General features: G+C 36.0%; 2 protein-coding genes and 2 non-coding genes across 4 annotated transcripts; 2 read left to right on the forward strand and 2 right to left on the reverse strand.

Annotated features, from left to right (window-relative positions):
- The first annotated feature begins 726 nt into the window (after positions 1-726).
- On the forward strand, positions 727-6,677 carry LOC136259387 (uncharacterized). The gene is made up of 4 exons (XM_066052878.1): positions 727-781; positions 1,569-1,826; positions 4,990-5,075; positions 6,043-6,677. Exons 1-4 carry the CDS (start codon positions 727-729, stop codon positions 6,562-6,564), a joined length of 921 nt encoding a protein of 306 aa, XP_065908950.1. The 3' UTR covers positions 6,565-6,677.
- Trnaw-cca (transfer RNA tryptophan (anticodon CCA)) lies at positions 3,637-3,709 on the reverse strand. Its single transcript has one exon. It is a non-coding gene; the product is annotated as a tRNA-Trp (tRNA).
- Trnaw-cca (transfer RNA tryptophan (anticodon CCA)) lies at positions 4,372-4,444 on the forward strand. Its single transcript has one exon. It is a non-coding gene; the product is annotated as a tRNA-Trp (tRNA).
- A 923-nt stretch (positions 6,678-7,600) lies between the features above and the next one.
- Positions 7,601-9,404, reverse strand: LOC136259069 (uncharacterized). Its single transcript, XM_066052487.1, has 3 exons — positions 8,367-9,404; positions 8,008-8,192; positions 7,601-7,956 (listed from the first exon to the last, which is right to left on the reverse strand). Exons 1-3 carry the CDS (start codon positions 9,327-9,329, stop codon positions 7,851-7,853), a joined length of 1,254 nt encoding a protein of 417 aa, XP_065908559.1. The 5' UTR covers positions 9,330-9,404; the 3' UTR covers positions 7,601-7,850.
- Between the last annotated feature and the right edge of the window lie 8,428 nt (positions 9,405-17,832).

Here is a 17,832-nt window from a genome sequence, read left to right on the forward strand (position 1 = left end):
GTAAGCAAGGAAATTTTGACATAAGAAAAATTTGATGAATTCAGACTTCAGCAGATTTGACGAATGAAATGTTGACGAAAATGAAGAAACTGTAGGCAAAACCTTTACTTTTGAGGGCGCTTATAAACATTTGACGAATTGAACCGATTCGTCAAAATTTCCTTGCGTACGGTATTCAAAAAAAATTTTTTAATTTATTTATTGGCGCACATTGTGCGCGCTTATTAGCTATCATTGGGTAATGGTTTGTTTTTTTTTCTGTGAAAACTTCACAAACAAAATAATTGATATAATAGATAATGTTAGCTATTGATTGTAAAATAATAGTTACGTAGCAGAGATTTGAATATGTCAGTGTTTTCCGCTTCAATGATGTAGCGAGGTACTGCGTTCCATTGCCTTGATGTTGATGATATAAAGGAGTATTTGTAGGTGTCAGTGTTACAAAATGGTTCGATGAGTCTGAACATGGCATGATCTGGTACTGTGATGTCTGTAGATGAAACTCAGATATGTATTCAGGTGGTAAATAGACAGTTTTTGTTTAAGAATGTTGTATAGTATAGTTAAGGAGAGCTGTTCTCATCGAGACTCTATGATGAGGACGTTCTCATTGCTACTGTGTGTTCTCCTGACTTTCACTAGCTATCTTAACAAAGATGGGTAACTAATTATAGAACCGTGTCTATAATTAGCTACCCAAATGTGGTCTCATTCCAATGCCTGATGGAGTCCCCACAGTTCCGTTGGACCAGAGATGGGACGGTGCTTGGTGATACTGGTAACACTCTAACTGTCTAAGGGTTTCTGTTACTGGTACTAGTGATACTGTTGTGCTGTTAAAGGCAGTGTCGTCCATTGTGCTTATATCTAAGGTGAGTAGTTATGAGCTCTCAAAACCAAGATTATGCTTGACAGCTCAAACTGTTTTATTACAGTATATCAGCATTTCCCGACTGCTGTATTAGAGTAAGTGACTGCTCTATTAGAGTATCTCGCTCTTATTTTAAAATGTGAATAATCAGTCAAGAAATAGTAAAAATATTTAAACACTGCAAGGATTTTGATATGAAATGCAGTAATAATGTGCAGTGTGTTCATGTTGTGTAGTATTTTAGCGCGCGCATTTCTTTTTTTCTTTTTTTTTTCTTTTCAGCATGGGTACAGCTACATACAGATACAGTGGTTACACATTCATGAAAACAATATTAGTCCATGCTGAGGGTCCACTAGCAACCTGTGCTAGTGGCCTGAGTATGTTTTAATAAAAATTCTTGAAGATCGTCCTATTATGCTGGCATAATGCTTGATGCTTTTGCTAGCCTATTATGTTCGAAATTATGCTGGCATAATTGGCGCAAGCCTAATGCAATGACAGTTATCAAATCAGATCTCATCTAATTGTAGCACCTACACACAGTACTTTAACTAAGAATATACTTTCAGTATGTTTCTACTTAAGTGCAGTACACAATGGCTTTCCCTTTGTAGCCATTTTCACATAACCTACAAGTGACAAGCTTATACTGCATTAGCTGCCCTTGATGTGTGTACATATATCTACACAGTTCCTCCAGTGATTGATGCTATCACTCCATCAGTTAGTGGTCGTAGTATATCGCTATATTGTCATGCTACTGGAGAAGAACCTCCTAGGATCACTTGGCAGTACAGAAATGGAACAGTGATCTCCGAAAGTGACAGAGGAGCATCATCCCTGACACTGGATAATGTTCATGCTGAGAGATTAGACAGATTGGATATTGAGTGTGTTGCTTCAAACAGTGCAGGCTTTGCCAGGAAAACAACTAGAATTACTACTGTGGGTGAGTACTGTACATATGTGGGTACAGTAGTCCTGAACTATTTAATAGTTATACCATGGCCACAAGGGATTTGCCTGATATATATATGCCCAAGCCCGAGGGCCGCAGGCCCGAGGGCGCAGGCATATATATCAGGCAAATCCAGAGTGGCCATGGTATAAGTAATATATACCACTCTGGCATGCTCACCTAATAGGTGAAGGAAGACAAACCTACATTCACCACATTACTTTTATACAGAGGTTTGCAAAAATCGATTGTGGGTTTAAATTGTGGGCACAAAAAAGAAATGATCGTGGGTTTCACTGGTTGTAGTGATACCATTTTAAACCAAATAACCACTTTGTGGATAAATAAAGTAACCTAAGGTGCTAAAATAAACACTTAGACATATAGGTTGTGAATGTTTGAGGCATCTTTTCGTGCAGTTGAAATGTACTCCGTAGAAAAACAATCCCCACATTGCAAAAATGATTATTTAGTGATGCTTAGTAACTGAACTATGCAATGCTGACTCAATCATTTCTTTTTACTTCACAACAATGCCCCTGACTAAATCAACATGTTTAATTCAAACCCACAATGCAAAACTTTAAACAGCTCTAATTCAAACCCACAATGCAAAACTTTAAGCATCTCTATATAAATAATCAAAGGGAACTGATGCTTTGTAGCTGCCTCAGCATCAAAGGCAGTTGTGGTCAGGGCTATATCATGATATTGCCCTAACCACAGGGCAATATCTAGATATTGCCCTGTGGTCAGGTAAATATGTGATATATAACCCTGTGATTTTCTTTGATCTGAGGTGTCAAAGTGGTATATTATCATACAACCATCTGTATTTACATACAGAGTTGAGTGTACTGTACAACAGGAAATTAGATAAGAAATTTTTAAATCATAATATCTAAACACATATTTTGAGGCGCTTATGGACTTTTATTTGTCAAATTTGTCAATTACTTTTGTCAAAATTTCCTGTCATATTTGTGACCCAGTCTGAGAAAACCAGTCTTATCGCCCATGTCAGCAGATTTAATTTTTCACCCAGGACACGAAGGTACATGAATAAACTATTTAATTCTACAATAAAAATCAGCTAGACTTGAGTGGTCTGGTTTTGCCGGCTGCTTTTCCCAAGCCCAGTGGCAATCCATATGTGCGGTGTGGGCCTTAATGGAGCTCTGGTCAGCCTGGGGATGACTGTATGTGGCTGTACAGCTCTGTGGTGTTGAATAAGCTCCGTTGTGAATTTCCTTTCATTTTAGCCATTTTTTATACCTCAATGGCCCAAAACTTGGCCTTATTCATCCCTATGCCTTCATTTTCAATTTTTGAACACCATTGTGCCCGCCTTCCAGGCCCAGCCTACTCCCACCCCTTTTGCAGCTCGCCTGATACACTCAACCTCGGTTTTAAAACTTTCTAAAATGGTGAGAAACTTAGTTGTTGGTTACTTGCACAGTGGATGCTCTGGAAGGTAAGGAATTGGTGTAAAACGTGTGAAAATTTGGTACACATAGCTTCAACCATTGGCGAGCTACAACACACTAAATACTTAAAACCGGTGTTTCTCAATACTTTCAAATAGGCGATAAGCCCGGTTTTCCCAGACTGGGTCACATATATCTGACATACGTATGTATGTAGGATCACAGATAATTCGACATTATAAAATGTCTCCACTTTCAGGATAGTGACCTTTTAAAGTAAAGCGTATGCATGTGTAACCTTTGTGAATAAGACAAAAAGTGTTGGCAAATAGCTAAATAGAATTAAAATCTGATGGCATAAGAAAAAAAGTTCTTGACCCTGATGTGAATTGAACACACAACCTTCTGATCTGGAGTCAGACGCACTACCAATTGTGCTACAGGATCCTGGTTATATGTTGCATAATGATATGTGTTTCTTAATCAAGAATGTTCTTATGTACAAAGATCTAGAATTTGGAGGAGGGTGATGCAAAGACTACATAGTTTTGGGATGAACTACAATGCGTGGATGAGGTAATGAACTGTGGCATCTTTTTCTTGTTAAAGAAAAAACAACCTTTTTCATATGTTCTAGTTTTACTATGTACTATTATTAGTAGTGCTGCTTACAGAATCACAATCTGAATATCTAATAATCCCCAGCAAATGACACTATTTGCTAGTGTTCTATTGTGACTACTGAGGCTGACGAAACTAGACAATTTTATGAAAAACATTTTCATGTATGTATACTTGAAATGTACATATTTTCCCTACTCTGTCTAGAATCTCAACCACTCCGTTTTTTAATGATTGTAGTCAAAGCGTTTATTTCATATTTTAGCGATTCTGCAGTAATTTGCTTTGTAATTGTTAAACACACACACGTAAATTCTCGTGTGTTTAAGTGTAGCTGTATATACGTAAATATGACTCCCATTTAACATTAATTTTATTGAAAAATAACAAACCAATGAACTATGTGACAGCGAAGTACCACTGTATTTCACACAGATGGAATAAAGGGTTTGCTTAAAATTCATGTCAGTAATCAGTTTTATAACCAGGATCCTGTAGCACAATTGGTAGTGCATGTGACTCCAGATCAGAAGGTTGTGTGTTCAAATCACATCAGGGTCATTGCTTTTGTTTTCTTTTTGTGGACCATTTTGAGGTGATATGTATGTACCTGCATCCAACTAGTAATAGTTTATTTTCAGTAGAAGTTGTATTTACTACAAAGTATATGAGTGTGTACCAACAAATTGATCCATCCAGTTTGAAAGAAACTGCACAGCAAAACTCATGTATTGATACTAAATAATACTGACTGATACTAACTCTGTATTTTATTCAGTATTGCTCCGCCTTGGGACCATCTTGGGACCATTATTCAAATTTAGTAAAAATTTGCATACTAATAGTCTACTACTATGAATAGTAATATAGTTTTGCCTCCGGCTAAGCTTTACTTGAAAAAAAATGTTCCAAGATAGAGTGATACTGAGTAAAATTCCATAAATACAGAGTTATAGTATCAGTCAGTCTTTTTTAGTATCCATACATGAGTTTTGCTGTGCTGGTGTATGTTTGTTGCACTGTCAAGAGTTATGCTGTGTATACATGTATATGTACGGTATATTGTATATGCATATGGGTGTTTCTTATTTTATCTTTACCACAAGATCTTGTTCTCACAACCTTCTCACTGACTCTGATGGTGACAGTGACTGGATTATTCCTAATGGAACAACACGTTCTAATCAAAATGGTTAGTGTTAATAAAATTTTGTTGTTAATGCACTGACAAGTCTACAGTACAATTGCTTGCTACTGTTGGTCCGTATATGTACTACTCAAGGGTGAAAAACAGTACCCTAAGAAAAGGGGTGAAGTCATATGAGATAGCTGCCATTTAGGACATGTTTTAAATCATTAGGTGTGAAAGCATTAGACGGATCTAAAGGCATGATTTTTGGAAGTCTGGATGTTTTGAGAGAAAGCATTTCAGTGGTACTTCCTGCATATATGGCATTAGCTATGCTGTAGATGACGTACATCAGTAAATGATAAAGAGCCTTTGAAGTTGACCCTCACACTTGAATTATAGATAGATACAACATCCTTTAATGTAGACAGAATTGCATGGCAGAACTAACTTGTATCTGCTGAGTGTTCTATTAGAGTAGTTAGGTGACTGCTCTATTAAAGTATCTCAAATTTGTGCACTCCCAGTAGTGATTCTCCATTGTTGCATAACCTGTAGCACAAATCCTACTAATCAAGGCAAAGCACATTGGGAAATGGGTGAAAGAATTAGTCTAAGAATAGATGCTGTACTTGCGTTAGGTACCGCCTCTCCACTCTTCAGGGTGGGGGTGTAGTTACCTCTCAGAAAACAAAGTCGTGATTCAATTCAAGTATGATTGTACTGTATGTAGACTGTGTAGCTACAATATAGAAGCCATGCTCAAGTAAGCAGATAGGTTGAATGCATATATGCACGTAAATACACACACGCACACACAATGATGCACACAAACGCACATACACAACATACACATACGCAAACACACTCATATTGTATTCTAAGCTGAAATTATTTTGGCTACATAAGTATAGAAGTAGCCTAATTAATTTTACTGTGTAAATAATACATGAAAAGGGATACTAGTTTTATATACTATGTACATATTACCCTATGAAAAGTATCAAGATCAGTGTTTATTTACTTGCAGAAGAGTAACAGAAATTCCAATGCTGTACGCTATGATTTTGATACAGTGAAATGTAATACAAACAATCTAGACAGCATCAACTGCAAAGCTGATAAGAGGGTGTCAAATGGCGTTCCTCCAACTACAGCAGTGGCAAAATCAACGCCAGAAATGTACACTGACCCCAAAGAGAATTGTTATTTCAGAGACCCAACACAAATACCTAATTTCCACCAAGCTAGCAAAGATGATACTATTAAGTATTACACAATTGATTATTCTGCACAGCCAATGATATATGAGGCATTAGATGGTGATGCAGATGAACCAGCTCTGTATGTAGCTCCAGTGCCAGTTCTTAGGACTGACCATCATCGTGGACCACAACAACAGTTTTATGAAGCAAACAAACCATCTCACCATTTGGCACAAACTGTTGAAGATGATGATGATGATTCTGAACAGCCACAGTTATATCTGGATGTTGTCGGCAATGATAATGAACAGGAGATATACTCAGGTATTTCAGATACAAACAATTGAATAGATTAGACAGTTACAAACGTAAGAAGATGGTCAGAAATTAGAGAACTAATTAATTGTTCACAATCTCAGTTACAGTTTGTATTATTACTGACCCTTGTATACACTTTGTGTACTTTCATACTATTAATTCAGTATAATTCATTAAGTGTCACTATAGCATATAAATGGCAGACCTAGATAATTTTTTGTACAAGCTAGACAAATGACTGATTGGTTGATTCATTGGTTGGTTAGTTGGTTTTATTGATTTGATTTTGTTGACTTGATTTCATTTGATTGTACTCTGAGCTATACATACAGTAATATTTTACAGTGTAGCTACTTATCCAAGGGCCTACATCTTTGCCGGCACTTGTACAAACACAATAAAGTATATGGATCTATATGAAAAACAAATTATAATATACTGTAGCTTCAGTTGTGGACAAATTCAGACAATTAAAAGCATTGTTGTAAAAATTATGTTGGAAGTTTTAGAGGTCAAAATATGGGTTGAAGTTTGTGCATGAAAATGTACTAGGTTTTTTTATTCCCTTCAACCTAAAGATGCTATCATAGGATGTAGTACATGGCATAGCCAAATCAGATAGGGCTACCTAGGGCTGGAGCTCTGGTAGATTTGTCTGACATATGTAATAATTACCAATATATGTACAGCTAATTTAGTAGCATCACAAGGTGTAATTATAGCTTTTATATTAATTGTGAAGGCACACTGACCAAAGTTCAGAGAAAGCAATTGAAACCAGAATTATGGCTTGAGTCATGTTGTATAACTGTTGATGAAGCATACACCTTTTGTTATTAAAAAGACATTGAAAGTGTTATTATTGTATATAGTTCATAAACAATATGCAAAAGGACAATAAATGTGATTAATAGCTAAAGGGTGAAACTGGCTATTATAAATAATGCTGAAAAATGGCTTGAATAAAGACAATTACCAAAATATATATTATATAAACTATAATGTAATACAACAATAATAATTCTACAGTGTACATATTAGTGCAATAAAGATGCAGGCCTTAAATTAATGTGCAGTCAACGGACAAAATCTGCACAAATAGCACAATGTCTGCACATATAATTAGTTTTGGGCGGACACACATCTCAAAGGTCATGAATAGCTTCATCTTTGACAAAAATTCCTCACTGTATACGTAGCTATTAAATACATATTGTATACAATAATATGTACGTATGTACTGTTTTAAGTGCACGCGTGTAATGTATTGCACATGTGTATACAATTCACATTTCAACTTCTTTACTTTCAAAGACTACGTTTCTCTGTACATCCGGTAAACCCCAAGATGAGCATTACACTTTGAACAAGAATGGACCACATCTTTATCCACACCAAAGCAAAGTGGTAAAAACCAAAACCTATATATTTATGAAAAATACATTAGTTGTTTACTAATGGAAATGACTTACGGCCAAAAACATGACAAGATTAATCCCAAAATCATCACCCATGTCATAAGACCGATTTTAGTAGATGTTCTAGTTTTCATCTCTTTGTGACAATGAGGACATACAATATTAATGGGATGTTCACCAAAGTTAACGGTAACTGGACTTGGTGACTGACCATCTCTAGTAACTATACATGATGGTGACTACAAGGAAGAAAAAACTTTTAAATAGTGTGTCTATATAACATACAGCATGTATTGCATAGATTGCTATACATGTGTAGAACACAGTATTTAATAGTGCACCATAAATACAGTACTGTATCTATAAATAACAGCATTATTGTGCAATAACTGAAATAACATAATGAAACTTACTTTTGCACTGCAATGGGTAGTTGAAGGTGTAATAACACGTTGACAGAGCTTACGGAATATGCCACCACCACCAACATAAAGAGATAAACGCAGTTGTGTAACTCCCTTTTGTTCTCTAACATTATTGATAATTTTTAACTGCTCTTGAACTTTGTCTGCTGTACAAAATATTTTGTCTATGAGCAGTGCATATATTATATCATTATAATGATGTATCGTTTGTAGTAAAAGAAGCACATCCTTTTCTGTCAGTGTTGTCATGTTGCCTTGCAAGTAAATGCATTCCAAAGTTCTGTTTTTCTTTAATAGACGAACTACACTTAATACATTTTTACTGTTGAAGTTGCAACTATTTAAACTAATCTGTTTCAAATAATTGTTGTCCATTAAAGCATCTGATAACATTGCCATGAAATCATCATCCACTAGTTTACAATTTGATAGTATCAACCACTGAGGGCATTGTGGAGTTTGTACCAACTTTAGTACACCATCAATTCGGCTTTGGCTTCCAATGACATCAAATACTGTTATAGTGCTGCACATTTTATATCTGTTACCAGTAGAAGGCTTACTACTATTCAAATACTTCAGTAAATAATCTGCCTGATCAGAATCTAACCCTTTACAATGGACTATCCAATCCTTTTTACTGTACGCTATGCAGTAGGATAATGCTGATAAAATCTGAGGTGTTGCAGCAGATTCTGGAACTGAAAACCAACAAGTGTCTCCATAGAATAGATAACTACTACACATCTCCTTACACAACCGAGGATTTTGTGCCTCCATAACTGCTGTTATTAGTGTAGTCTGAAACTCTCTTGAAATGCACTGAGATATGTAAATAGAATACTGCTTAGAGCTGTAAAACTTTTGAAGTAATATGTTTAAACCATGAAGTGCAGCAAACCTATCATGTAGAAATACTTTTATAAAGTAAGTGGAATATTTATAGCACATAATTTTAATTTTTTGAATCCAATTGCTTGGAAGAAAGTCTTTAAATGATACAAACGAAAATTTTGTCAAGCCTGCATAGAATATCCAAATCATTTCAAATTCTTTTTTGTTGAAAAGTTTTTGCAACTGTTGTTGCTGAAATGATTTTGGTTGCTGAGATATATACCAAGCTGCCAGCAACTCCTGAAGAGTCCGATGAATGAATTGATATGTTTTGCTAATAGACTCAAAACGTCTATGATTTGTTACCTGCAATAGACCCATGCCATCAAAACTTTCCAAATTCCCCTTACTTGAATCAAAGCAATAGTGTTTTATTTGTAATTCATCAAAGATTAAAGTTAACTCCTCTTTTGAAATTTCATCATAAGCCAGTTTGCCCAATCTAAGCAACATATCACCAATGTAGTATGGCAAATCATAAAGGTTCTCTATTGATGCAATTTCACTTGAAACTTTAGCCTGATAGCGTCTTAGTTGAATCAATACCAAATTTATGTACATATCTGTAAATGTTGATGGCAGTTGACAATTGTTTGTGTGGAATATGTAAAGTGCAATGCTTAAATTTATTGGAACAAACACAAAGCATCCTAACAATGGAAGGCGTCTCAATTCAGAGCAAAAGTATTCTGCGATTTTTGGTCCATTATCACCATTCACATTTAGAAAATGGTGAATGATATTTTGTTTTACTTGGTGCTCCGTAAATCCAAGAATTTCAATCTGTCTCTTAATCACTTTGAATGGTAAACTTCTAATAGCAGAAGGACGACTTGTGATCAAAATTACTGCTTCAGGAAGAAGGTCACCCGACATAAGACGAGTGAATAAACTACTATGCCATCTTCTTTCTGGTAATTCATCCCATCCCTCTAAAACAATTAAAATGCCATGTCCATTTTTTTCATAAATTCTTTGAACAATTTTTTCAGATAAAGGGCCCATGTACAATTGAATTAAGTTATCAAAGGTTATAGCAGCAGCAACTTCTTCATCTCTGAGTTGAAGAAATATAACATGAGTAAATGATTGCAGTAACTTGCTGTTGGCCCATTGTGTACACATTCTTTTAGCTAAAAATGTCTTGCCACTTCCAGGATATCCTTGTATTAGAATTACTCTACAATTCTCAACAACTATGTCAGAATATAAATTTATAAATTGTTTAGAATAAGAACCCTCTTGTTTAAGCAGTAAACTGTAGTAATCAAAAAATGTAGATTTGTCTTTGTGATCCTTTTCACTGATTTCGATTAGTGTAATGTTAATATCATCTGACACTGGAAGATTAAAGTCAATATCTGAAGATTCCATGAAACAAGGGTTGGTGTATCGCTTTCGTAGAAAGTGTGCTAGATTATCCACTGAAGAACTTGGATAATCAAGGTTTAATCTAACTATGTTAGAAATTATATTATTTTGCTTCAATTCTTTGAGGCACAACAGAAAAGTTCTAAAAGAGTGGAATTCTTTGTCCTTCAGTATTTCTAAGATTTCTTTAACTTCTTTGCCCTTTTTAGACAGCAGCATTTCTTCTCGTTCCGTAAAAAAATTCTTTTCTTGTAATTGCAGTAAAAGCCTTTTATAGTTAAGATTTTTAATAACATTCTCCTCATTCCTAAGAACACAGTATACCACTTTCATATCTTCAGCTACTTCATAAAAGTCACTCTCTAAATAGAAGATTTGCAGTAATATTTTGAATTTTGTAATGGAACGAACTCCTTTTAGCAAAGCAGTTATAAAACGTCTACAGCAGATTACAGAAATAACAGTCACACTAATTTAAAACTGTATAACGTAAATTACATACATACGTACATACTGTACATAATGAAAATTATTCCATTGCTACTTGATGGCAGTCATGTTGCTAGACTACACCCTTTTAAAAAAGAAACCAAAGCTAAGCCAACCCCTACTCCATGAAGCACGATATCTTCACTGTCTGTATGAAGGTAAGGTTTTGGTAAGTTTGAGGTGATCTATACTATTGCCTTTGCAACCTTGAACCTCCAACCCTTGAACTCTCCATCCAAAACTTACACCTTCATATAGACACTGTGTGACTGTTGAACTAATGCACATGTTTATGTAAATGCAGTATACTATAAAAATACTCTGGACATGAAAACAAAGTCTGCATGTATTGAAAGTAGATATAATAACTTATGGTCCTGTGTATTTTACTTGTAACGTTACGTACTGTCACAATGGCAAAGTTAGCAAAAGAGTAGAAATAAAAACTCAAACCTTCAATCATATTAAGTTCTAGCATTGAGTGCATAAGTAGTGTGTACACTGTAACATTGAGGGTTATTAGCTCCATGCATTTAAAACCACCAGATAAAACAAACAAGGTGAGTGCCCTGTAGTTCGTTTCACTTATTAAGTGAGTGTGTGATGTATAATAGTTTTACCATGGTTACAACAGATTTTACTAAAATCTTTCAGAACGTTATTCATACATCATGCTTTTACATACAACACCAGAAAAATGTGATTGTGGGATTAAGATTTTTTGGTTACACCATTTTGTACTGACATTAAGCCTACTAACTTATCTATTTTGGATAGTAAGTAATTGTGACCCAGTCTAGGAAAACCAGTCTTATTGTCCATGTCAACAGATTGGATTTTTCACTCAGAACACAAAGCTACACGAGAGCTACATGAATAAACTACCTAATTTCATAATCAAAATCAGCTATATAGACTTGAGTGGTCTGGTTTGCTGGCTGCTTTTCTCAAACCCAGTGGCAATTTGTATGTGCATGCAGTGGGGGGGGGGGGGGGGGGGCTTAGTGGAGCTCTGGTCAGCCTGGGGATGACTGTAGCTACTCAGTTTTCTGGTAGTAAAATGCAATGTTCGTACATGTAAATACAGTAGATGGTTTTGTTTGAACATGAAATTTATCGGACCTTTCATAGCTGCTATTAGCTGCAGCTCTCATGCTATTAATCCTACACACCTGATTATTAGAGGATACTTGCTGCTTAGTGTAGGCTACATTGTGGTAAGCTTTTCGATTTCCATGAAGTAATTGGCAGCTGTTCGAAAACCACATTGCCTGATAATTTACAGGTGACTCTAGCTATAGCTACCCACATAATTATAAACATGTTACTACTAAAATCAACAGCTAACTACCTACGTACAAGAACTGAACTACTTCCAAACACCAGGGCAGTAACTACAAAGCTTAACCAAAGTCTATGTGATCCTCTAGACGCAGTGCCTGAGAGTCATTCTGACATTAATCCAGTGAGTAACAGATAGCTAAGCATTGCAGCAATTGCTTCCTATAGCAGCTATAACTTTCGAGACAAACTACAGTACATTTTAAACAGTGGTAGCTACGGTCCCATGTGATTGGGGGCTGTGAATCCCAGTTTTGCAGCCGTATCAAATTTGCATGTATATGCTACTGTAGCTAACTAATTGTTACAATAGCATGGAAAATGATCCATGTCACTATAAATTGAGTACATATTGAAGACTCCATATAGCTACCTGTTTTTATCAAAATCATCCTGTTGACTTTCAATGCTCTGTCGCTGTCGTTTGCTTATCAAGCCACTCTCACAAAGTTTTTTAAGAACGGAGTCATGGTCATAACTAACGTCATTTATATCTTCATAGAATTTCATGAAAATAATCTCTAAAAGTTGTTGGCCCTTCATCCTTATAGGTAGCTAGCTACGCGAGTAGCGTAGTACGTAGTCTATAGCTAGCTATAGCTAAATCAGATAAACTGACGAGGACTTCCAGTAGATCGCTCAGCGGCTCGCGGATCGTTCTGATATTAGAGATGGCAGTGCTAGTTTTTCACTCTTCCTTAGCGCAAGGAACTATTGCTAATCGGTAAATATTTATTTATGGCGAAGCTGTTGTTGGTGTCAATAAGCGCTATCTAAAGCTATTGATAACCTCTATTGCAAGCCCTATTGACACTGGTCTTCGGTGTCAACAGGTGCCATCTAAAGCTATTGTGATACCAATTGCAACCATAGGTTATTGACTAAAGCTATTGACACCGATCAGTTGACTAAAACTATTGACACCGATCAGAAGCTAATTGACACCGATCGATTGTCAGTGGCAATGTTCTATACCATATGCGCAGGGCCGCCCACAGGGGGGGGGGGGGGGGGGCAACTGGGGCATTTTGCCCCGGGCCCCAGCCTGAAAGGGGCCCCAGGGGGCCCCATGAAGGGCCCCCTGAATACCTGTTTAAAAGATCGATATACTCTAATAGAGCAGTCAGATCTAAATACTCTAATAGAGCAGTCACAGCATTCTTCAGAGGAGCAGTGTAGCAAGCTTATAGATAAGGAGATATGGTTGGTGATGGGTAGTTATTGTCATTGCCAGCAGGTTGTGACCTTTTTTTTTTTTTTTTTTTTTTTGGTCTTCACCTTACAACTTGGGTCAAGGGCCCCACTTTAACTCTTTGCCCTGGGCCCCTTAATTTCTCTGGGCGGCCCTGCATATGCGTATTTTGTACCGTACGCTTATGGTACGATTTTCCGTACCATACGCGTACGGTATAGACATACGCGTACAGTCGGTTGCAGGATTCTTGAAAAAAGTATGCCGTACCGTGAGTGTTTCCGTAATGCTCCTTGTGAGTAAATTTTATTGTCCTTGCCACGGATTCAATAGCAATTGAACCACACTAATCTTTTTCCTCAGTCCGGCTGATCCGGCGTCACTACAGATAGTTTTCCAGCCCACGGAATGTTTACGGCACGAGAAGAGAAATTTCAACAATTCTGCAGTCGACTGTATGGTACGTACCGTATGCGTATTATGCCTTTTCTCAGTGTCTTCTAGCCTTGCAATCACCTAGCTACAATGGGCTGTCTTTACAAGCATTTCTAGCTGAGTAAACTTAGAACACAACATAATAATCTGCCTACCACTGAGCTGTAACTATAGATTTATTCATCAGCACACACATGCATTTTATCCTTGCCATGCTCATGCATTTCCCACTATATATAGTCCTATACTGATGTACCTAATTCCTATGTACATTATCTCACTTTGTCTGCAGAACTTCAAATGAATGGTACTGTGCATGTATGCTACTTTATAGCTATCACAAGCATGCAGATGCATGGTTTCATACTCAATTATAAGTGTGGATATCTGACAATTTACAACACAATTGGGTAAATAAGCAAGGAGAGCAATTACAACATGCATAGTAGCTAGTAAGTTCTAACTGAATTATACATATACTGCTTGTGCAAAGCTAATAATTTGAAAACTGAATGAACTTCGTAAGTGTCATCAGTTGTGCAACATGGCTTTGATATACTGTACTATGTACACTCTTCTTTTGAGGATCCAATTTCTTGTTTACGTACTTTTCTTGTTTATACATACTGTAAATAGTACCACCACTCACATTCATCACACTGGACCTAAAGCAAAAATTAATGTGGATGTTGTTAACTTTAAAGAGTACATTCAGATAAGAGTAGCTAAACATGCATTGCCTTCCCATCCACAAGCATGACAGTAAGTAGTGAGTATATACACACTTAACAAATAAACAATGCTAGATAATATACATTCATTACTGAATTATTCATTAGAACTCATAAACTCGCTATAAAATCTTTGCCATGTTATGTTTCCTACTTCATCTCAGTAGGCAATGCACATGCCTCATTCAATAGCAAAGATTCAGCAAACTACAGTTTAAAAAAAATTATTGCACAGTTAATTAACATGCACATCAGTCTTATAGAGTATAGCATGTCTAATATTGCTATAAGCTACAGCCATGTAGGTTTGCAAACTGACTCTACAGTTATATATCTCTTTCCTACCTCCCTCAATGTTATTGTATCAGCATGCATTCTCCAGCATGCACTGTTAAAAATAAAGAGTAACCAACACTCTGAAGAGTTCCAATTGTAGGGAGGATTTAACACCCCATGGAGAGTAGCCAACACTCTGAAGAGAATAACCATTACTCTGAAGAATAAGTGACACCACCTTCAGAGCATGTGTTACTCCCCAGTTACTCCTTTAGAGTAATGGTTACTCTCCAGGAGTGCTAAGTCCTCCCTACTCTGGGAACTCCTTGAGAGTTGTGGTTACTCTTCATTTTAACAGTGAGGTCTTCCTCTGTTTGAGCAATCATTACATTGTACTTCTTGAGCTCATCTGATTGAAATTGTCTGCTCAACATCCTTTAGCACCATGCACCAGGCATAAATATCCATTTTTAAGTGGAAGTGTACTAACAAATTAAAGGTAAACAAGATTATATGTAGCAACGATGAAATAAAATATTTTATGAAATAATATACATATATATGCCTGAAAAAATTGCCAATGGATGCAAATTATTTAATATGGTTGCTATGTTTTAACTAATCAGAATGCAGTATTTTAATGCGTATTTATATGGATAATTATATCAAAATCGTTTGTTTATATTTAGCTACAATGCTATACCTCTACTGGCTTAGTGTTTATATCACTATGCATTCCTGTTATATTCATTGAAAATTCGTGAATATCAATATGCTGGCACAATTCTACAGCCTCACAGAAATCAATGTCTTTTGTCCTAAATAATGCTTTAGAAGATCAAACTTCAAATTTCAGTTTCTGAGTACGGCAAGGAGTATACTGCTCTTGTTTTATGTTGAAAGGATAATTGGGCACCTTTAAACCCTAACACATTTTTACAAAGTTCATATATATACAAGTATAGAGAAGCCCCTAGTAGAGTTTTTGGGTAATATCGCTCTATAGCTTTTAATTATTGTACTAATCTTTGACTATCTTCAGGTGTATTTGTAAACACATGTGTGTGGGTATTGTTCTAATTGTAGGGAAGTGTAGGCTCTTGGGCAGACCGTTTATAGGCAAAACAGGCCACTGTATAAATAATTATAATATTATTAATCAATAACTGAAAGAACACAATAATAACTTACAGGTATAGCTATATGCATAATTACATTACATCATTAACTCTATTACAGATATAAAGGAGGCACAGCATTATGTAATAATGGCCTAGTTTTTGAATTTTCATTGTATCAATTAAACAATGGACCACAAATCTAATAGGAAGCAATATATGTGTAGCAATTGCAGCCACAATGTACTGTGTGGAAGAAGAAACAAAAATTAAAATTTACCATATGTTGTCAGTGTGTGCAGTTGCTATGCAACAACTAGATAATTTGTGACCATATTTGCAAAAATGTACCTTTTTCACACACAAAATTTTACCCATGCATATTTTGAACTTCGGGGTTTCATAAGTTTTTGAACATATACCTTATAATTGCCTGCAATTATCCATGAGTGTACAGTAGCTACTAGTATCTACCAGCATTTTGATACTAAGAGCACGTTTATCAGTGTAAGGAGTCAAGTGTTACACCATTTTGTTTGCTGGTATGTAATATGTGTAGAAAAGGTACCTTTTCACAAATCCGGTCATTTTAACTCAACTATTCTAAAGAACATACAGTATACTAGCTTGTGTATTTTCAAATCAATAGCATTTACACATACTGTATGTAGCTAGGTGTTATCATGTTTTTCGTAAAGTTTCCAACCCAGACGATTGACCTTTATTAATTTTGACTATGTAGAATTCCATCAGATCTTACCAGATCAGCAGGACTTAACACAATCCAAGACTGGATCTGCCAACAGTGTGATGAATTCATGATTGTTTTTATCATATATTGTCCTAAATCAAGATGTCAGTTTCATCACTTATATATATAGTCATGCAATATATCATGCCATCAATATTCTTTTATTTTAAGGAATGCTTTATTTTAAATAGGTTTATTATTATTATTGGTAATACTGTGCAGACCTCTACTAGAGTATAGTGCACAGGTCACAACATACATACATGCAAGTATACAAATTAAATAATAGCTAGTTTTTGTTTGAACTGATCAATATCATTGGAATCAATCACATTTTGGGGTAGATCATTCCAGATTTTGATTGCCGAAGGGAAAAAGGAGTACATATAAGAATCAATCTGTGTCATTGGTTGCATAAATCTCATATTATGACCTCTGGTACTATGAGTGGATATGGGTGTCAGAAATGGATTTGCTGGGATATCAACAAGGTGGTTAATTTGCATCATGCAGTAAAGCAAATTATATCTTAATCGCAGTAAAGCTAAATACATCTCAGCTCTAGAGAATAGAATAGCTAAATATGATTGCTCTATTAGAGTATCTCGATCTTCACTGAACAGAAACCGCTAAGCGAGACTAGCGTCTCCCCCCTCCCTCTTCCCCTAAAATAAAAGAAAGCAGAGTGCCATCCGGGGTAGTCAATAGGTATGGCAGTGCAAAAACCCTCTGCTTGATATTATACGCATACCAGGTTAGCTACTGTATACTCAGATGGTATGATTTTCCGTACCATACCCGTATGGTTGTACCGTACGCGTATACGCATATGGTATGTACCATACGCGTATGGTAC

This window comes from Dysidea avara, chromosome 6 (assembly GCF_963678975.1).
Source record: "Dysidea avara chromosome 6, odDysAvar1.4, whole genome shotgun sequence".
In the NCBI taxonomy this organism is placed as follows: domain Eukaryota; kingdom Metazoa; phylum Porifera; class Demospongiae; order Dictyoceratida; family Dysideidae; genus Dysidea; species Dysidea avara.

What these genes read in the sequence shown, in the direction of transcription:
- LOC136259387 (XM_066052878.1), top strand. Translation starts at nt 727, where the DNA reads ATGGAGTCCCCACAGTTCCGTTGGACCAGAGATGGGACGGTGCTTGGT. An exon ending in AACTAGAATTACTACTGTGG is followed by an intron (nt 1,827 to 4,989) that starts GTGAGTACTGTA and finishes CTTTACCACAAG; the next exon opens with ATCTTGTTCTCACAACCTTC. An exon ending in AACACGTTCTAATCAAAATG is followed by an intron (nt 5,076 to 6,042) that starts GTTAGTGTTAAT and finishes ATTTACTTGCAG; the next exon opens with AAGAGTAACAGAAATTCCAA.
- LOC136259069 (XM_066052487.1), bottom strand. Translation starts at nt 9,329, where the DNA reads ATGTGCTATAAATATTCCACTTACTTTATAAAAGTATTTCTACATGAT. An exon ending in CTACCCATTGCAGTGCAAAA is followed by an intron (nt 8,193 to 8,366) that starts GTAAGTTTCATT and finishes TCTTCCTTGTAG; the next exon opens with TCACCATCATGTATAGTTAC. An exon ending in ATCTTGTCATGTTTTTGGCC is followed by an intron (nt 7,957 to 8,007) that starts GTAAGTCATTTC and finishes ATAAATATATAG; the next exon opens with GTTTTGGTTTTTACCACTTT.